The sequence below is a fragment of the Drosophila bipectinata genome, chromosome 2R (assembly GCF_030179905.1).
Source record: "Drosophila bipectinata strain 14024-0381.07 chromosome 2R, DbipHiC1v2, whole genome shotgun sequence".
In the NCBI taxonomy this organism is placed as follows: domain Eukaryota; kingdom Metazoa; phylum Arthropoda; class Insecta; order Diptera; family Drosophilidae; genus Drosophila; species Drosophila bipectinata.
In genome coordinates, this window is record NC_091737.1 from 6,967,622 (window position 1) to 6,986,092 (window position 18,471).

General features: G+C 45.5%; 10 protein-coding genes across 11 annotated transcripts; 5 read left to right on the top strand and 5 right to left on the bottom strand.

Moving 5' to 3' along the window:
* Window positions 1-7: 7 nt before the first annotated feature.
* On the bottom strand, window positions 8-4,068 carry LOC108132123 (periodic tryptophan protein 2 homolog). Its single transcript, XM_017251395.3, has 10 exons — window positions 3,939-4,068; window positions 3,772-3,884; window positions 2,442-3,707; window positions 2,045-2,384; window positions 1,846-1,991; window positions 1,641-1,788; window positions 1,343-1,577; window positions 1,118-1,279; window positions 574-790; window positions 8-516 (listed from the first exon to the last, which is right to left on the bottom strand). Exons 1-10 carry the CDS (start codon window positions 3,954-3,956, stop codon window positions 324-326), a joined length of 2,838 nt encoding a protein of 945 aa, XP_017106884.2. The 5' UTR covers window positions 3,957-4,068; the 3' UTR covers window positions 8-323.
* A 211-nt stretch (window positions 4,069-4,279) lies between these two features.
* On the top strand, window positions 4,280-5,176 carry LOC108132009 (pre-mRNA-splicing factor Syf2). Its single transcript, XM_017251187.3, has one exon. It carries the CDS (start codon window positions 4,369-4,371, stop codon window positions 5,047-5,049), a length of 681 nt encoding a protein of 226 aa, XP_017106676.2. The 5' UTR covers window positions 4,280-4,368; the 3' UTR covers window positions 5,050-5,176.
* Window positions 5,177-5,184: 8 nt separating this feature from the next.
* On the top strand, window positions 5,185-5,645 carry Lsm10 (U7 small nuclear RNA associated Lsm10). The gene has a single exon (XM_017251196.2). It carries the CDS (start codon window positions 5,185-5,187, stop codon window positions 5,620-5,622), a length of 438 nt encoding a protein of 145 aa, XP_017106685.1. The 3' UTR covers window positions 5,623-5,645.
* Prosbeta5 (Proteasome beta5 subunit) lies at window positions 5,636-6,740 on the bottom strand. Its single transcript, XM_017251185.3, has 2 exons — window positions 6,489-6,740; window positions 5,636-6,429 (listed from the first exon to the last, which is right to left on the bottom strand). Exons 1-2 carry the CDS (start codon window positions 6,633-6,635, stop codon window positions 5,725-5,727), a joined length of 852 nt encoding a protein of 283 aa, XP_017106674.2. The 5' UTR covers window positions 6,636-6,740; the 3' UTR covers window positions 5,636-5,724.
* A 76-nt stretch (window positions 6,741-6,816) lies between these two features.
* On the top strand, window positions 6,817-10,655 carry dgo (ankyrin repeat domain containing protein 6 diego). The gene is made up of 4 exons (XM_017251172.3): window positions 6,817-7,016; window positions 7,570-7,632; window positions 7,694-8,125; window positions 8,189-10,655. The coding sequence occupies exons 2-4, from the start codon at window positions 7,573-7,575 to the stop codon at window positions 10,508-10,510; spliced, it is 2,814 nt and encodes a 937-aa protein (XP_017106661.2). The 5' UTR covers window positions 6,817-7,016; window positions 7,570-7,572; the 3' UTR covers window positions 10,511-10,655.
* A 758-nt stretch (window positions 10,656-11,413) lies between these two features.
* Window positions 11,414-14,045, bottom strand: LOC108132011 (deubiquitinase DESI2). Its single transcript, XM_017251189.3, has 5 exons — window positions 13,868-14,045; window positions 13,314-13,499; window positions 12,942-13,250; window positions 12,380-12,468; window positions 11,414-12,313 (listed from the first exon to the last, which is right to left on the bottom strand). The coding sequence occupies exons 2-5, from the start codon at window positions 13,449-13,451 to the stop codon at window positions 12,232-12,234; spliced, it is 618 nt and encodes a 205-aa protein (XP_017106678.1). The 5' UTR covers window positions 13,452-13,499; window positions 13,868-14,045; the 3' UTR covers window positions 11,414-12,231.
* A 241-nt stretch (window positions 14,046-14,286) lies between these two features.
* On the top strand, window positions 14,287-15,400 carry LOC108132016 (transmembrane protein 170A). 2 transcript variants are annotated; one of them, XM_017251197.3, is made up of 2 exons: window positions 14,287-14,594; window positions 14,652-15,400. In XM_017251197.3, the coding sequence occupies exon 2, from the start codon at window positions 14,791-14,793 to the stop codon at window positions 15,184-15,186; it is 396 nt and encodes a 131-aa protein (XP_017106686.1). In that variant the 5' UTR covers window positions 14,287-14,594; window positions 14,652-14,790; the 3' UTR covers window positions 15,187-15,400. The 2 variants fall into 2 exon arrangements, with proteins under 2 accessions (XP_017106686.1, XP_070134311.1); XM_070278210.1 differs by having other exon boundaries at window positions 14,287-14,586.
* Window positions 15,292-16,525, bottom strand: mms4 (Methyl methanesulfonate sensitivity 4). Its single transcript, XM_017251184.3, has one exon. It carries the CDS (start codon window positions 16,357-16,359, stop codon window positions 15,442-15,444), a length of 918 nt encoding a protein of 305 aa, XP_017106673.2. The 5' UTR covers window positions 16,360-16,525; the 3' UTR covers window positions 15,292-15,441.
* Window positions 16,526-16,546: 21 nt separating this feature from the next.
* Nop10 (Nop10 ribonucleoprotein) lies at window positions 16,547-17,011 on the top strand. Its single transcript, XM_017251199.3, has 2 exons — window positions 16,547-16,747; window positions 16,809-17,011. The coding sequence occupies exons 1-2, from the start codon at window positions 16,694-16,696 to the stop codon at window positions 16,947-16,949; spliced, it is 195 nt and encodes a 64-aa protein (XP_017106688.2). The 5' UTR covers window positions 16,547-16,693; the 3' UTR covers window positions 16,950-17,011.
* On the bottom strand, window positions 16,967-17,885 carry LOC108132008 (transmembrane protein 223). Its single transcript, XM_017251186.3, has 2 exons — window positions 17,366-17,885; window positions 16,967-17,315 (listed from the first exon to the last, which is right to left on the bottom strand). The coding sequence occupies exons 1-2, from the start codon at window positions 17,769-17,771 to the stop codon at window positions 17,023-17,025; spliced, it is 699 nt and encodes a 232-aa protein (XP_017106675.2). The 5' UTR covers window positions 17,772-17,885; the 3' UTR covers window positions 16,967-17,022.
* Between the last annotated feature and the right edge of the window lie 586 nt (window positions 17,886-18,471).

Genomic DNA, 18,471 nt, shown 5'->3' on the forward strand with positions numbered 1-18,471 from the left:
ATATATATTTGTTAAGTTAAATCGAGTTTATATTTGATATAAAAATAGCGACACAATGTAAATACATTACATCACAACCAATGTACTACTTGCATATATTTATCTAGGATTGTATCTGCTATACGAAGTTAAGTTTATATAAATATCTATATTCTTTCCATCTCCTATGTTCTGGCGTTCACTCGACTACTCGTGGAACAGTGAGCACCCAAGTAATGTTATTGAAAAAGCTTTAAATTTATTCTTAATAAAAGACAAGGCGCGTACATCTATCAAACTTGGTTGTTTTCATCCTTCAACATTTTCAACAATTTATGAGCTCCTTATTCGGAGCCACTGTCACTCTCCTCCTCGTCGCTGAACTGCGACTGAGAAGCCTCATTGTCTGGCACCCGGATGAGCAGCATCTCCTCGTCGCTGTCCTCGTTTAGGGTCTTCTTGCTCTCGCTATTTTCCTGCTCCAATTTGTCGGCTCTGTCCAGCAGCACCTTCATGGTGTATTTGTTAAAGTCGCAGCTATAAAATGACGCAAACAGTTTAAAGATATTCGATTGAAACAGCGGGAGTACTCACATCTTGTTGAGCATTTCGTACTTCCTGGAAAGCACCTCGTGTAGAGCCAGCAGACCGGTGTGCTGGAAGACCCCGTCCAGGTTTCCGTGCTTGGTCAGCAAGCAGCAGCTCCACTGGAGATAGAACTCAATGTGCGGCGTGGCCTGCAACTGGCGGGCCAATTGTTGCAGCAGTCGCTGGGCGAACTCCGGAGACAGATCCGCGCAGACCAAGTCAACTGCAAGGAGGAGGAAGGGTAAAAGGAGTCAGTGTGCATGCAATGCAGACACGTGCTGGCAAAGTGGTTTATGGCCAGCCATTTATATGCAGTTTGGTATTGGAAGGGGTTATTAACCAAGGCAGCACTGGGGCGAGGACCTTGAAACTGTTTATTAACACGGCAAAAGTGCAAATTTGCACATTCGATCGGAAAACGGAGTCAGGGCAGTGGAGCCCGCCCCTTGCCAGTGCTATTTTTAGATCCTGCCGACAGTGAAGGCTGCCGAAACCGACAAGGCCTGGCCCCTGAATGCAGTAGGCTCTTTTTTTTAATTTGCATACTCACTGTCCCTATACGGCACTCTTTCCAGCACTAGGGCAATCAAATTGGGTTCATTTAGCTTCAAGGACATGACCAGCGCTTTGGTGTACTCCAGCTTTTTAAGCGCCTCATGGACGGCTTTCGGGGTAACTTCAAGCGACAGGTCAAAGGGATCGAAGACAACGCCTGTTTTTTCAAATTTTTACATTAATATCTCTCTGAGTAGTATAGGTATTTTACAGCTCATACCCTTGTCCAGTGCGTATATGCAGAGTCCTTCAGTTCCTGCGGCGGCGAAAGCCTGGCCAGTGGGCGAGAATTTTACGCAAAACACTCGCACCTCTTGCTGGAAGCGCCTGGAGGACATGTCTCCACTGCGCACTCCTGGTAGTCGCAGAGCCACCTTTCCGCCTTCCAACTCTTCGCGCTCCTCCACCAAAGCCATGTTGCCGAACTCACTGATGTGTTTTCGATTAATAAAGTCCTAGTAATACATTTAAGTAATTAAAAGCCCAATAAAGTATATAGCTGTCTTGTTTGAGCTTACATTTAAGCCATCTAGACTGTGGTTCTGTGTTATTTGGAATTTCTTCAGTAGTATCGCCTCTCTCACATGATAGATGCAAATGTTTTGCGACTTTCCGGCAGCCAGTATGCACTCTCCATCCGCAGAGTACTCAATGGTAGAGAAGTAACTAAATTATAAGCACGTTAGGTATTATTATTACAATAAAATCAAATTATCTACTCACTTGGCTTGTGTGTTCTTTTTAGCTGTTATCATATCACCTTCCAGGCGGCCACTGCTTAAGTCATTGCGACCCTCTATGGTGGTTACTTGGCTGGAGGACTTGATGTCGAAAATGGTTATATTTCCGCTGAGAGTGGCTACAGCAACCTGAAAAATAAGAGTTTATAGAAGATTTCCAATATAAAGCCTAGCTTGCGCACCTCTTCGCCATTGGGACTAAACGTCACATTGGTTACATCCGAAACAGCATCGATGGTTTCGTGCTCGCTGTTGCTCTCCAGGCAGTTCCAAATCTTCACAGTCTTGTCCCATGAACCGGACACCAGAGTAGAGGATGTGGCCACTGGGGAGAATGCCAGCGAGACCACAGGCCCCTCGTGGCCACTGATTATCTCCAGAAGTTTTCCGGTCTTAACTGACCAAAGGAATATATCAAATACATCCTGACCTCCAGCCACAACCAACTCTCCAGAGTAGTCGACGGCCACGCAGGAAAACTGAGCCGGGTTTGGTGACGTGAAGGTCCTAAAGTTTCGGTACCTACAAAACATGTTCAAGATTAGCCAAATTTTAGGAATAAGAGGAAAAATAACAAACCTATTCACATCAAAGGCACGCACTGTGCCATCCAAAGAACTGCTGACCAGAAACTTCTTGTTTCGGCTGAACTGGATCCCAGTCACTCCGCTTGTGTGTTCGCTAAAAGTAACGAAACAGAAACTGCTCTGGGTGTTCCACAACTTGACCTTGGAGTCCTCGCCGCCGGTAGCTATGAACTGGCCATCCGACGAGTAGGCAATGCAGGTCATTTCGCTGCTGTGGCCCTGCTGTTTCATGATGTACTGTTCGCTCTGCCATTCCCAAACCAGCAACTGTCCAATCTCCCGTGAGGCCAGCGCTACCCAATCGCCTGTGCAATTGAACAAAGCTGCCGAGATGGGATAGTCGGAGATGCTCAGCGAGTGGATCATGTTCACGTCGGGTAGCTCATAAAGGTAAAAAGCACCCGTGCTGAAGGCCACCACCAAAACCTTGGTCCGTTGGTTGTAGTTGGCAGCTGTGAGCTGCACATCTCGCTGCTCCTTGCGTGGCTCGTCGGCGAGGTAGTGGCGGGACAGTTTTTTGTAGAAGAAGGGATGTCTTTGCCTCTCAGCTTCGTCTTTGAGTTCGTTCTGGTCCTCAGTGGCTGCCGTACCTTCCTCGTTCGGCGACTGCTTTTCGACCACATCCTCCACGTCATCCTCCGATTCGTTGTCACTGTCTTCTGATTTTACTTTTTTGCTCTGGGTCGGAGCATTTTCCGGCTTTGTCGCATCCTCCAAGTCTGAAGGAGACAGGCTGCACTCCCACAGACATAGCTGACCATTCCTACTGATGGTGTTGAGATCCAGACTGTTTGCCTCGAAAAAGCACGCCACAATGGCATCCGTGTGGCCACTCAGGTTGTAGGTCCTAAAGTTCTTCGTAAAGTTTACCGCGCATATCTTTGTAGAGCTATCCCGGCACCCAATAGCCAGAAACCTCGAATCAGAGGACCAGTCCAGCCAGGTGACATCGTCAAAGCCGCCCAAAAATCGCCGCTTCAGGACAAATGGGTTGTATTCTCCGGTGATTTCGCCAGGAGAAAGGAATATGAGTACCAAGTTCTCTATCGCCACAGCGAAATATTGTCCATTGGGGCTGAAGGAAAGGCATCGAATGCCAGTTTGGAACTTGTGGCGATGGATTACCGTACAGGACATCATACTGATGAGCTGGGCCTCGCCCTGTTCATTGACAGCCAGCAGAAGACTTCCATCTGGAGAAAGGGCCAAGTTTGTGTAGTTGTAGCGCGATTCCAAGGACAGAGTTCGCGATTTGTTGCTTTTTATAAAAAGAATTTGCGTCAATTTAGTTGATTTATTTAATAAAAAGGACAATCACTCACTTTTTCAAATCGTAAACGGTTATTCGATTTCCAACTGGGCTGATGACTGAATTTCCATCCGGTGTGAAGACCAAATTTCCGTTCCGGTAGATGGTGCCCAGCAAATTGGAGAACTATGATAACAGAAATTGAGTATTTGTAAGCATTTGTCAAAGGAAACCACTTACTTTGTAGGAAAACTTCATTTTGCAGCGGTTTCAAATAAAAACCTCAACAAGAAATATAAACAACGTCTGCTGCACGTGTTGAAGTAAACAGCACCGCGTTTCTTTTGGTATATACTGTAAACAGAGAGCCCTAGATAGTAGCAAACAAAATGAAGTGGAAATTAAAAAGAATAATTTATTAAAATACAGATTAAATACTTATTCACCTAACCTAAGAAATATATAAATGCCTTTCCTCTTAAATTTAAATGTATATGCTAAAACTTAATTAAGATTATATTTTTCATAGTTTGTATTCACTGTAATGCCATCAAACAGCTGTTTCTGTTGGAGCTGCCAACTTTTTCTCTAATAAAATAAGACAAGAAACATAAACAAAGCACAATTCAGGAATTTAATAAGAAAATTAATTGAATAAACTATTCGAAAAATGGAGAAAAGCAAATCCGCCGCGGAGAAGCTAGCGGAGCGCAAGGCGCGCCTCCTCGATCTGCACAAGAAGCGCCAGGAAGCGCGTACGGATAATCACCAGGAAGTTGTGGCAGAAGACGCCCGCAAGAAACTGCCAAACAACTGGGAGGCCCGCAAGAGACAGGCTGAGTGGCTGCTGGCGGACGATAAGGCGCGAGCGGAGGCACAGGCAGCGGGAAAGGACTATGAGCGCCTCAAGCTCCTCGAGGTGTCGGCTGTAGATGCAGATCGTATTGAGAGGAAAAAGAAGCGAAAAGACAATCCCGATCTGGGATTCTCCACCTACGAAGCCCAGACAGCCAGACAATACAGCCGACTTGTTAAGAACATGCCTGCCCGCGACATGAACAAATACGAGAAGCAGAAAGCCGAGCTCGGGAACTCCTTCTATGGCGGCCCAAACACATCATTGCATTCCCGGACAAAGGACACGCCAGGCGCTATCAACAACATGGTTAAAGACCTGGAGCAGCAAATCGAGCGACGCAAGAAGTACTCTCGACGACGCATCTACAACGACGATGCCGATGTGGATTTCATCAACGAACGCAACTCGAAGTTCAACAAGAAGCTCGATCGGTTCTACAGCGAGCACACGGCGGAGATCAAGCAAAATCTGGAGCGCGGAACAGCCATCTAGACGTCTTAGTTATAATATTCCCATACCATGTAATTTTAAGTTTTGCAGTGTACCTAATTTTCTTTATGTGCGTACATTTTCTATTAAAGCAAGTTGGCAGTTCTGCCACAAAAATGGTTCAAACCTGCGGGAATAATGCAGCAATTCAGTTCGCGGGAAAAGTACTTAATCTGCAACACCCTCAACTGCTGGCCAGTGATGCTCCAAGGCCACTCAGTCCTGATAGATCTCCACAATGAAACCTCGGTGGCAGGAGTAATCGACGTAGCGGACGGGCACATGACCTGCGAGCTTTCCAACGCCGTTTTCATCGATCGCAATGGAGGTCAGCATCCCTTCGATCACTTCATGGTGCGCAACCGAATGATCCGCCAAATTCACATTCCCACACACATTGACGTGGAGCAAGAATTGCGACAAGCCATGGAACGGGGAGTCCTTCGGAAAGAACGAGTGAAGCCAAAGAGCGGAAAGCGAACCTTTAAGCAGAAACGAGCGGAGATGCGACACAAGGAAACCCTCCAGATGATCTCGCAGCAAAGGGATGCGGACAAAAAGGAACCAGAGAAATAAACCTATCTGCATATACCACAAAAGCACATCTTTATTTTTTCAGGGAAATACAAACTTAGTTTGATTGCATATCTTATATCCAGTAATAATTAAATCCACACCCTATTGAGCAGCAACAGCTTTGGCTTTCTGCTCCTCGTACTTGTAATGCAACTCCATGCAATCGGTCTCGGAGATTTTAATCCACCCATTCGGAGTCATGTGGTAGACACGAATGATGCCTCCCGAGTAAGCATCCCTGAAGGTGGCATGGTAGATAGCACGTCGTCCCAGCTCCTGAGCGACATCATCCTCCAGATCCCAGTGGTATCCAGAGTCCAAGACACCATAGGCAAAGAGCGAACCGCTTCCCACGGAAAACAGATTACCTGGAGTGCGGGAGCCTTCGGAATCTACGTAGTACAATCCAGGACCACGCTTGTCATAGCCTGCCAGCATCATACCCATGCTCAGGCCCATGCCCTTATACTCGTGAGCAATATTAGCCATGATCTTGCTAGCGGCGGCCACAGAAATACGCTCCTTGTTGCGCAACTCGTGCAGGCGACATTCCTTGGACAGAACTCGGTCCCAGTAGACACAGTCGGCGGCTCCACCGGCCAAAGTTCCCAGTAGGAATTGGTTGATCTCAACAATCTTCTTCATCGTCTGCGAGCCAATGTACTGACCACCGGTGGCTCGGGAGTCCACAGCCAGGATAACTCCACCCTTGTATTTGAATCCAAGTGTTGTGGTACCGTGGTCGAAGTCGATTTTGATGCCGGTCTTGTCAGCGTTGGCTTGGATGAGGTTCAGGTTGTGCATGGGCTGCAAAAACAAGAACCAATATTGAAAATCTCGGCCAAAAAAGTGTTTTAACAACTTACGTTCTCGAATGGAGGAGCTGCGAGTGCATAGGGGTTGGCCAAGTTGCTGGTATGGGCTTTAAGGTCCTCCTCCACCTCACTTAGGTCCCAAGCTGTACGCCTCATGTATGGCGCATTGTTAATCTTGCAAATTTCTGCCAGTGCCATTGTTAAATTGTAAATTCAGAATTGAAAAACTCGGATGCTAAATGCGGATGACAAACAAAATTCGGCTGGGTATTGCCAGATAGTTCGACACCTATGTGATCTGATGTGACCAGCTCGAACAGTCGTGCCTCATTTGTTATCGATAGATTTGGGCGATCTGGTATCGCATTTCTTAAAACCTGTTGCCAATTGTCGAGTTTCTTTTAGGCCAGGCTTAAAGACAAATTAACTCTGGGCGTTTCACCTAGCATTTGCAAAACAGTGCAAAATCGAACATAAAAAACAATTCAGCTCAAACAGCATGTGTAAATACGTGGGAGTGGAAAAAGCTATGTTAAAGAGCAAATAAGGCGCGCATGCGTGTAACGAATTAAGTGAAATGTAAGTTGGCCAAAACGGTACCAAGGTGCAGTTCAAAGCAGGATTTTAGCCTAGGAATTTTTAAGCTTTTGCCAAATCTAGCCAGTTTAACCAATAAACTAGTTTATTTGACAACAAATGTATACCTTCTATGCTAAAAGTCGTTAAAATCTGTTATGTTTTTGATTTAAAAAGTCTCTTAATCGTATATTTGTAATTGCAATTACTACGTGGTACGCCATTTCATAGGGCACCCATACATGCGCACAGCTGTAGAAACACTGAAAAAAATAGAAAGATACATTCTAAAAATTAGGTTTTAAATAATTTTTTATAATGAAAACAAAATTGTAATAAAATTTTATAACTAAAACTTTAATATAATTAAACTGTAATAAAACATTAAATTAATAATATAATAATCTCCCCCTTCTTATAGTTTCAACTTGCTTTGAGATAATAATAGTTTTAATTTTAAATTTAAAGATTAATCTATATATTCTAGTTTAATCTACTTGAATATATTTCACCTTTCGAATAATATTTTTAACGCCTTTGAATTTCATTTCCGCAGAAAATGCAGCATGGATCCTCCCGCATTCCGAAACAGGAAGCTCTGCCCAACGCCATTTCTGGGGTAAGTTCTGAAGTTATCCATTACCACCTCTGATTTAACCCTTAATTAACCCCCATTTCAGCCCGATTCTAGCAACTGGACTTCGCTGCACGAGGCAGTGGCCGCCGGGGATGATCGACGGGTGGAGGGGCTCTTGTTCAGCAATGCCGACCGCCTGGCCAGGGAATCCATCCAAGGCAACACCCCGCTTCACGAGGCGGCCAGTCGGGGGTTCAGTCGGTGCGTGAAACTTATCTGTGCCCCCCCACCTCCTGCGCCTGGTGCGGCCGGGGGAAAGCCTGGAAAGGGGCCAAAAGGACAACAAAAGGACAAGGAGAAAAACAAAGCCAAGGCGAAGGGAACTCACCAGACCACCGAAGCCCTCCACAACAGCTCCCTGAGCATAGCCAATAATGAAGGGCTATCGGCTCTGCACCTGGCAGCCCAAAACGGGCACAATCAGAGCTCCAGGGAACTTTTGCTGGCCGGCGCCGACCCCGACGTTCAAAATAATGTGAGTGGCTGATTATAAGTGTTGTTATTCCTAAATCTTATGTATTTTTTCTATCCTCCATAGTATGGAGACACACCACTTCACACAGCATGCAGATACGGGCATGCGGGCGTCACCCGGATACTGCTCTCCGCACTGTGCGATCCCAACAAGACCAACCTGAACGGTGACACCGCACTGCACATCACCTGTGCCATGGGCCGAAGGAAGCTAACCAGGATTCTGCTAGAGGCAGATGCGCGACTGGGCATCAAGAATGCCCAAGGAGACTGCCCCATGCACATCGCAATCAGAAAGAACTACCGCGAGATCATCGAGATCCTGAATACGCCGAAGAAGATACGCAACCGCAAGGAGAGGTCTAGGGAGGGGGGAAGTCGCTCGGACAAGGATCGGGATAGGGAAAGGGATGTCGTGGACAAGGGAATCAATTGGTCGCCGTATGGATGTCATTACTTTCCCGATCCCAGAGCCTTTCCTTCCCCAAAACTAGAGACCCTGCCCAAGGACCCGCTTAAGCCGGGGGAGCAGTACTTCCTCGACCTGGCCGGCCACATCCACAAGGGGCCTGTGAGTGTGGGCAACACTTGTTACTGCGGGCCGTTCTTCCGGCACATCGAAAACAAGCTGAACTGCAACCGGAAGAGCCTCAAGAAGTACGTCCACAAGACCAAGGAGCGTTTGGGCCATAAGGTCCAGGCACTGGCTATCAAAACCAACGACCAGATCGAGCAACTCACCAGGACCATGATAGAGGACCGGCTGCGGTGTGAGAGCAAACGGCAGCATCTCAGTGAGTTCCTGCGGAGAGGAGAGCCCATGCGCTCCACCTTTGATCAGCAAAATAGGAGTTCCAGGATCGAAAGGACGCTGTCGAGGTGTCGCAGCTTGGAGCTGTTGGAAAGCAACCACGAAAACGGAAGGCTCACCAACTCCAGAAGTGTGGACTTACTCGAGGATCAGGCAGTGCAGGCTATTGTCCACAGATCGGCAGAAGGTCCACTCGAAAGCGACAGTGACGAGGACTCTCACGAAGCTGGAGAGGATGCAGAGGAGGCCGAGGAAGAGGAGGTGGAGGAGGAAGACGAGGAGGAGGGTGGAGTGGAGCTGGCACAGGACGACGAGGAGCTTGATGAGCAGGTGGAACAATTGGAGCATTCGAAGCTGGATGAATTGAAACTGGACTTCCTCAAGGTGTCTGAACGGTTGGGTGTGCTGCTGGAGAAGACCACTCTGATCATGGAGCGGGACAGCGAGCAGGAGAACAAGCACCAGCTGTCCTCGCTTTCCCCGCCCTATAAACCAAACACCAGGCCCGAGTCGGCACAACTCCGGGAAGACAAGGACAGCCCCAACTTCGATGAGTACACCCACGTTATGCGGAGGTATCCCAACTCGAGCGAGACGTCCAATCCGTCCCAGAACTCCAACAGCTGGGACTGGGAGGCTTCGCCGACGGGCAGCAACCCTCCGCCGGACTACCACAAGTACTATTCCCGAATCGGAAGAGGGGAAAACATGCTGAACTCCGTGATCAAAGCACTTCGCAAGGATGCCTCCTTCGCCGACCTGGGAAAGGAAGAGGCGGCCGTGAACGAGAGTGCCGAGAGAATCGGTGGCGACAAGCTGCTCTACAAGGAGCAGGCCAGCGAGGCGGCTGGCATCTCCAACCTGATGAAGCGGCAGCCCCTGTGCTTGGAGGACAACTACCCCGTCATGTCGAACCTCTTCTACTCGAATCCCATCATGGAATACGTTGAAGAACCAGAAATCCGGCAAAACGGAAACGAGCAGGTGAACAAGGTAGAGATCCGGAACAGCGAGATCAAGTGCCTGAAGAAACCCAATGCCGGTCAAGTCCGAGACATGGTTGCGCAGCTGCAGAGTACCATTGACACTAACCGGCAGGAGCTGATAGGGACGAGACCCCACTCCCGTCTGAACAACCACTTCCTGCACGTGGAGACCACCTCCTCAAACCCCTCGCCCACCTACAGCATTCCCCACCGCAGTAGTGTGGCCCCGCAGTTCGGTCTGCCCGAGAGGCACATACCCAAAGACGCTTACTTCCACGAGCTGCCCCACCGACCGCAGAACCCGCCCGTCACCCAGCGGAGACTCTCCTCCGCCTATGCACCAAATGCCGGTTTCTGTCGCAACGATGACTTCTATGCGGGGCATGCTCCGGCCGCGGCAGCTCCTTTGAGGCCGGGCGTCCCCTTCCGGCCCCACCAGATGCCCTCCTTCCAGAACATCATCCCGCCACACTCCCATCCGCATCCCCAAGCCAGGAACTGGCCCCATCCCCATTTGCCGCCCGCCGACATCGACTTGGACGAAGTTTCGGGCGTCGGCATCTACAACAATGTCTCCAGCTTGGTTTGAGCCAAGACATCCTACCCAGAGTTCCCTTGTACATAGCTATGTAGCTCTTAATATATTTATCCTAATCTTACAGAGTTATAAACTAAATCAAAAATTAATTTATTTCCAATGGCAAAATCTAATCTTGAGGGTTTGAAGAATATATATTACAACCAATTATAAAAGTTGTTTTTACTTAAAAATTAAATAAGTTTAATGAACTTAAAACTTACCTTTAATTTTGAAGACATTTAAGGGGTTTTAGAGATTATCATTTAAGAGGTTATACGCAGTTGGGATTTTTAAAAGATATACATTTTGTTATTTTATTCTAACCTACATAAGTATGTACATATCCTCTCAAAATTTTAACTAAATCCTTAAAGGGAGTCGGATATATTTGAAATCGTTTCTGAAGTCGGTGATCTTGATTTCTCAAAAAAGGATTAACTGTTTGGTCTAAAATTTTTATACATTCTTGGATATATTACCCAGATAATGAATAATTTATTTTTCAAAACTATTAACTACAATTTATTCAAAAAAAAATAAATATTGGTTTTAAAGTTAAGCCATTTGGTCAAAAATGGGAATTTTTTTAAATCCATCTTTTATTTCTAGCTTTGATGTATTCTTTGAAAGAATCAATCAAATTTTTCGATTTTAGATTCTTCAAACCGATAAAAACGAGATCCCCGCAAAGCTCCATGAAGTTGAATAAAAAAATATTTCTACATGTTCGACATGCTATAATCAGCTTAAAAGTAGCTTCTATATAAGTTAACAATAAGGGTCCTCTTGGTAAGGATACCGAAAATGCCTATAACCCCTCAGTAGATGTTTTGCTAAGAGGGGTGCCTCGTCCACTTATTTCCCTGAAAGATCTCCCATCCCAAAACCAGACCCCAAACAAGACACACACAATTGTTTTCGATCAAAATATATTTTTCTTTAAAAATGTTTAATAATAGTATTTATGCATGTGTAAATATCAGAATGTCAAGTACATATTATTCTTGATAACAGATCAATTTGGTGTTTTGATAGACATGCGGCTCATGAACTCTGCTAGGTATAATAATGGTGTAAACGAAATCAACTAGTAAATTAGCTCAATAAACGAGTCCAGATGGTTTCAGGACGGGCGGGGAGTCCCTAAAAAAAAGGTAATAAGAACCCCCTGACAGCCGCTGACAAAAAAGGTAAACAAGTAAATTGGGCAACATTTTGATATCGTTTCACCAATATGTCTGTGGTATTGTTAGTACAATTTAGCAAGTGCCTAATGATGGTTTATCGATGTCTTTCGAATTTAATTTAAAATTCTATAAATGACACTGCCTGCTAGCCTGCTACTTAAATTTATCGGCCACTTAATAATATCTTAATTCTGAATAGTCATATTACAAATACGAATTACAATAGCCAATAATTTAGTCACTTTGCATGTATGTATGTTGATGTTCTCTATGTACGTATGTATGTATCTCTCGCCTAATTCAAGTCTATTAATAATAGTTGTTGCTTTTTGCTTTTGTTTTTCGTATTTCGGTTTTCTGTTTCTGTTTCGGTTTTGGGCATTATTGGCTTGGAAATTGTTTTAGACGTGAGTATCCCGGCATTTCGTCCAGTGTAACTTAACAGTGTCGGCAGTCCGGGGGCTGCCTCCTGGATGTGAACTATGATTCCTTGGGTGTCTGTGTCCGTGTCTGCAAGTGACATGTTTTCGGTCAGGTAATGTCTCAAAGTGGACTGGTGTCGGAGTCTTCGCGCTCTTGGATTGTGGTTATGCTCTGCTGCAAGGCGTTTGGGGTCAGCCACTCTCTGAAAATGTTTCAATTTTCCAAATTTCAAAACCGATTACAGTAAAGCACTACAGGATGCACTCACTTTGGCAAACATCTTTGTAGAAATGGCACACAGGAGCTAAAATGCGCTAAACGGTTGACCCAGCTGGGTATTTCTTGGCCACAAAGTATCTGGAATGGAAAAAGAAAGCCATGATGACCAAAGTCGAAACTCCACAGGTCTAAATTTTTGTAATTTGAACGCGAATCGGCGCCGGGCACGAACTTTGTTTACAGAACAAAGTGTTCTTCGGCTTTAAAGCTCAAATTTCATTGTAATATGATGTAAATGTTTATGGAGTGTCCATGAACGGAATGGGCAAAGTTCCAGAAGCTCGTCGGGGTAGTTCAGTTTCTTGGCTCAAATGTCTTCCTTCCCTGGACTTTATAGATAACATAACCAATTCATCGAATAATTTTGCGTCAATTCTAATTATTGCTTGAAAATAGATTAAATCATCATTAAGGAGCGTTACAAATGTTGGGTGCAACCCAACGGCCCTTGGTTCGATGATTCATTGGCGCGTAGCTCCCGCCCCAAATATTTTTGGGTGTCAAGATGTTCGTGACACTCCCGAAAGACGAGGTGGAGACCACCAACTCACCTGGGTCAAGTTGCCCGAGAAGTGATTGCAGTTGTTGTTCATCAGATGGTAGCGGTCGCCGCGAAACTGGTTGCCTAGCTCCTCGACTATGCGGCGTACCTCCTCGTAGGTGAAGTCCGTGCAGCCGATCTGGATGCTCTGGCGGAACTGGAACTGGTCGCCCAGCTCGTCGTGATCGCGGGGCGAAATTTCGAAGACGCCCGTAAAGGGGAAGGGGTGACCTCCGTAGGCGAACTCCGTTCCAAAGGCCTCTACGCCCGAGTGGAATACGCCGAGGCCAATCGAGGTGGTGTACTCGTTGATCCAGTACTGCAAAAACACATTATCTTACTCCGGGTTGATTCAATCAGGGACTAGGGCGGGATAAGCTACCATATCGTAGACGTTGAGGATTACTGGCTCGCGGGTACCCATGTTGGAGGGCAGGAGCTCTTCATTACCAATCTCGTCTTTCGGCACACTGAGACAGCTTGGGAACGAGAGATTGCACGGCAGTCCGTTGGAGAACATTGATTAAATGCGTTGTTGCTTCAGCGGGGCTCGAACTGTATATAAAGTCTGGAGTGGGGGAGACACCATTAATTAATCGAGCATATGCTTTGCTGGGCTGCGGTTTTAATGGTCGGCAGTCAGTCAGTTAAACGTTTGCATTTCTCCAAGAATTAACTGCCAGATGCCGAAAGATTTTTTACTTTTTGTGGTTTTTTTTAAATGATAAAATTATAAAAGGTTATAGCCAATATTTAAGTCAAACCTATATTTTTTTTATATCGTCGGAAGGTGTGTAAAGAATTACACTTTTGTTTCATTTATTTTCAAGTCCCTTTGGTTCGCAAAGATTTACTTGACAGACTGTGGGTAAATATGTATGTACGTTTGTATATACACTACTTTCGAAGAAATGTGTCATAGGACGGAGAACTTACACCTTGCAACCTGTTAAAGGACTCTCAGCATCCCATGCTCCAAACAAAAATTTAACAAATCATAGGGTCCAAATTATATTCTAAAACGTAGCTTTTCGACTTCCGCTTTTGTTTTCAGTTTACACAAAATTTTTTTGTTTATGGATTGGTTTGTAGAGTTGTCATTGGTCTGTAGAGTTGCAGTTAGTGCTGCCAGCATGGCCATTTTTCCGCTATATTCGGCTTTTTTTTACTTGGCTATTATTTATCAATTCTAGTTGAAACACTTTTTGTCGAGGTTTTTTTTATATTACCAAAAGCATAGTTTATTACAAATTTGACAAATTTTTTAGCTTTAAAAGTTATTTATTTTCTTATTTAACTAATTTACCTATCTGGCAGCACTGCTCAGTTGTGGCGATGAGTATCAATAAAGCGCCACCTGTAGGAAAAAAAGTTAAACAACAAAGCGAACAGATGATTTGCAGACAAAAACTTCCAATAATTAAAGTTTTTTGGTGAAAAAACAGTCGAAACATTTCAATAATCGTGCATAGCAGTGGCTCCACACTACCACGATCTGGACTAAACCTTTAGAGTCACGGTGGCAGTGTCACTGTATCGGAGCCGTGTTACATCGGCTGTGGGCCTATTAAAAAATAAAACATAATTGCAAGGATGTTATAGCAAGGATCGAGAATTTTTGAACTTAGGTTCCAGAAGGTGCCATACTCAAGCAGGTGTGGGCGTAAGTCTAAATAAAACCCCAAAGGTCATCCCTGCACTGAAACCAAATTCCTTGCAGTTCAGGATAGGCTTTAGCTGCCAAGCGAGGGAAGCTGGACAGAGCGATGCAGCAGACCAACCCAGAGCAACGGAAAAGCAATAACTAGCAACGTAATCAAGTAGAGGTCGTTATCTTCCAGGAAAGCCAGGTCCCAATCATGTTCTCTTACGACCCCGACGACACCGATGAGCTGGACACCATCGCCGATGTAATGGGTCTGCGGTCGCAGGCACGGCTGAACACCTTCCGCGAGATGTGGTACCATGTGTTCCTGTGGGCCCTCTTCTCGTCGATCTTCATTCACACCTGCGCCGCCGTGGTGGCCTTCTTCACTCTGCGTAAGCACAAGTTCGGCCGCTTCTTTTCGATTCTCATCCTGGTAATGGGCTTCCTGTCGCCGGCGTCGAGCGGCATCATCAGCAGCGCGGTAATCTCGTTCGTCCATCGCGCCTCCAGCCTGCCCATGTCGCCCATCTATGCGATGGTCTGGGGCCTTGGCCAAACTATCGTCTCGGCCTGCCTTGGCTTCACCCGCATCCTGGCCACGCTATAGAAGCCACGTCGTGGCCGCATTTCACAATCCACTACCAATCATCTTTTAGAATCCAAGAACCTGCAATGCCATCTATCCTTCATGTGTGCATGGGAAGGGAAACAATTATTTCAATCCATAGCTAAGTTTATAAGGATAATGTGATTTTTAAAAATACCTATACTACGACAAAAATTCTAAATATAATTGTACAAATGTACACCTAGGAGCCAAATATATGAGCAGTGGTAACAGTGGTAACCGTGGACAGTAGTTTCAGATTAGCGTATTCGGATCCCGGGCGTTGTACAGCGTGTGGAGTTTGTTGCTCAGGACGTTTCCTATGCGCCGTTCCGTCTGAAGCGGCTGGGGTCCGTTGCAGCGACGTATTTTCATGTCGGCTAGGGTTTGCACGGCATCCGGGTCGTCGGAAAAGTGGTCCAGCAGCTTCTTTGGACAAGGATACTGGGCTATAATGGACTCGGCCACCTCCAGGGTGACCAGCGGCAGCCGATTCAGGTGTTGCTGCCATAGGCGCCCAAACCCATTGCCCTGGTCCACGCGGACGCACTGCTTCTTGTCGTTGGCCAGGTACTTCTTGAAGCATCCCAGAGACTCATTGCGCTGTTTTTTGTATGGAGCCTCTGCAATGGACTTGGTGTACCTTTGGAGAAAAGCCAAGAGATTCTGGGATTCGGGACGATCCACCTGCTCCACATGCAGTTCTTGCAGCAACTGCAGCTCGATTAGGGCGTCCTGGTTGGCGGAACTGCTATTCTTGCCGTGGCGGAGCTTAGGAAGGACCACGGTGTACTGACAATCTGGGAAAGCATCCCGCAATTTCGGTCCAATGCAGGCCAGGTTCTGCCGTTTCACCGCCTGAAGGAAACTGGATTCGGGTAGCCATTGGACCACCTGGTTCTCCCGCTGCCAGGCGTCCTCCAGTCCAGTGTTGGTGGTTCCGGTGGCTAGCGTTTGCTGACCCACGTTGCGCTCCCAAAAGATGCAGTGGCTCAAGGGCAAACATCGGATTTCGTACTTAAGATCGGTGGACGCCAGTTGTTGGAGGATCTCCTCGCCCACAAATCCTGCGTCCAAAATCATCCGCACGTATTTGAGGCATTCTCCTGGCTTAATGCGCTTTTGCTGCTCCCGAAGAGCCTGTTTCCGCAACTTCTCAACTTTGTCCGACATTGGGAATCCAGAGTTGTTGTTATTTTTATAAGCAGGGTATAATCCGCGGTTCGGTTTTGATTATTAATCCAAAGAATACATATGAGAATAAAGATGTGATTTTGAAAGTGTTTGATTACTTTACAACACTGAACTGTAAAGGAATAACCCTGTACAGCAACCAAATGTAAGCATGTCAAATGTATATATGGTGCTGGAAAACACACAAAGGAAATCAGTGTTAGAAACATCTGAATAAAAGGTTGGTAAATCCGACAAAGAATCTACGCACGCCACACGTGTTTTTATTTACTTACATTTCAAGCCAATATATTTTGTTAAAACACAAGCCAAAATGTATCTGATGTACACAATTAACGAAAACGGAGACCGTGTCTACACTCTGAAGGTAATTTCACACAACTCGCAGCCTGGATATGCACTAAACTGATTGCTTTTTCAATACGCAGAAATGCACTGAGGATGGCCGTCCAACCTTGTCCGCTCACCCTGCCCGTTTCTCGCCGGAGGACAAGTACTCTCGTCAAAGGATCACCATCAAGAAGCGTTTTGGTCTGCTGCTGACACAGAAACCGGAGCCCATCTACTAAGACGGCATTTAAGTTAATTAGTGTACAATCTTTATTTACAAATAATAAGTAACAATTCCTAACTAACCGGACTTTAAATGCGGCGCTTCAGGCCCGCCGTGTAATCAAATAGCTGGGGATTTCGAAACTCGCCTCGCATGTCCAGGACGTAGTAGAGGGTCTTGCCTTTGACTTTGATTGGAAGGTGCACGCGGGCCATATTGCGGGACTCCTCGGCGGAAACGCATTTTAGGGGTACAGTTGTAATACGGTTCCGATTGAAAGGTCCATAGGTCACAAAGGACACGCTTTGGCCGCCCTTGCGCAGGATGAGGAATCGTACAGATCGAAGGGTAAACATCCAGACGGCAAACAGGATTCCGTAGCCTAGATAACGAATTTTTAAACCGGAAAAGTAGTGGCTTGTATAGTCTCACCTATCAGGAAACTACAAATGGTTATCCCATTGCGGTACTTGTTGTCTCCGAGATTAATTCGTTGGTACCACTTCAGCTCCTCGTCGGGATTCTCCACCACGGGCGCATCTTTCAACGTGGTAAACGCGAAATGGGACAAATATGTCCAGAACACAAATTGGCAAACGCCGAAGAAATTCAGCATATTGTAGAAACGCGGGTTCTCATATTTAAAGAGTATAACGTCTTTGGGTAGAGTGGTGTTGACATCGAAAGGGGCAGTTTGGGTGGCAAACCTTTTTAGAGTGGGAGCTGCTACCGGCGATTTTGAGACAACACTTGGTACCGCCAGGCGCAGACTTTGAAGAGTGTGTCTCTTAAGAAAATTGGCACCTTGCCTCAGGGCAAAATTCACAAGGTTGCTCATTTTAATTGAAAAGTTTCTGCATTTGTTATTATAAAACAAATAACCTATAATCTACAGATGTTTATGTTTTGTTCCACTTCCCACTCATTCGCGGGTTTCGAGACGGAACTGATTTAAAGCACTGCCTTCAGGGATGGCAGACGGCAGTTCCTTTTGCCGGTTCGAATACATAACATCTTTCGTCAAAATTATATGCGATTTGGGGCAGAATCTTATTAAATATTGAATATTGTAATTCAAAATATTTTTTCAACATATTATCTAAGGATATTTTTATATTTATCGTTATTTTCTCAATACGATCAGGTGTTATTAAAAACATATTCCGCTCTCTTGAATTAGTGGTTCATTCATCCACCCCTGAGTTCGTATCTGGTTCAATTTTAGAGATGTGTCTGGGATTCACGCGGCGTATTTTTAATTTTTTTGACTAGTATTCGTATAATTTAAAATAGTTTTAAGCGAATTTAATAAAAAGGCAATGATTTTCAGAATTAAAATAATGCTTTTTCACAATTTGGGGAAAGAAAAGTTTGGTTGTGTTTAAATTTTTGGTAATAATATTTAAACAATCGGTTTTGTGCCTAAAACCTAAGAAATCGATGTATTTTTTTGAACTTTGATGGTAAAATGTTAGTCATTACCAGTCACTAGCCCATCTGTATCCCACATACCAGTTGTTTCTGATCTGGTCAGGAAC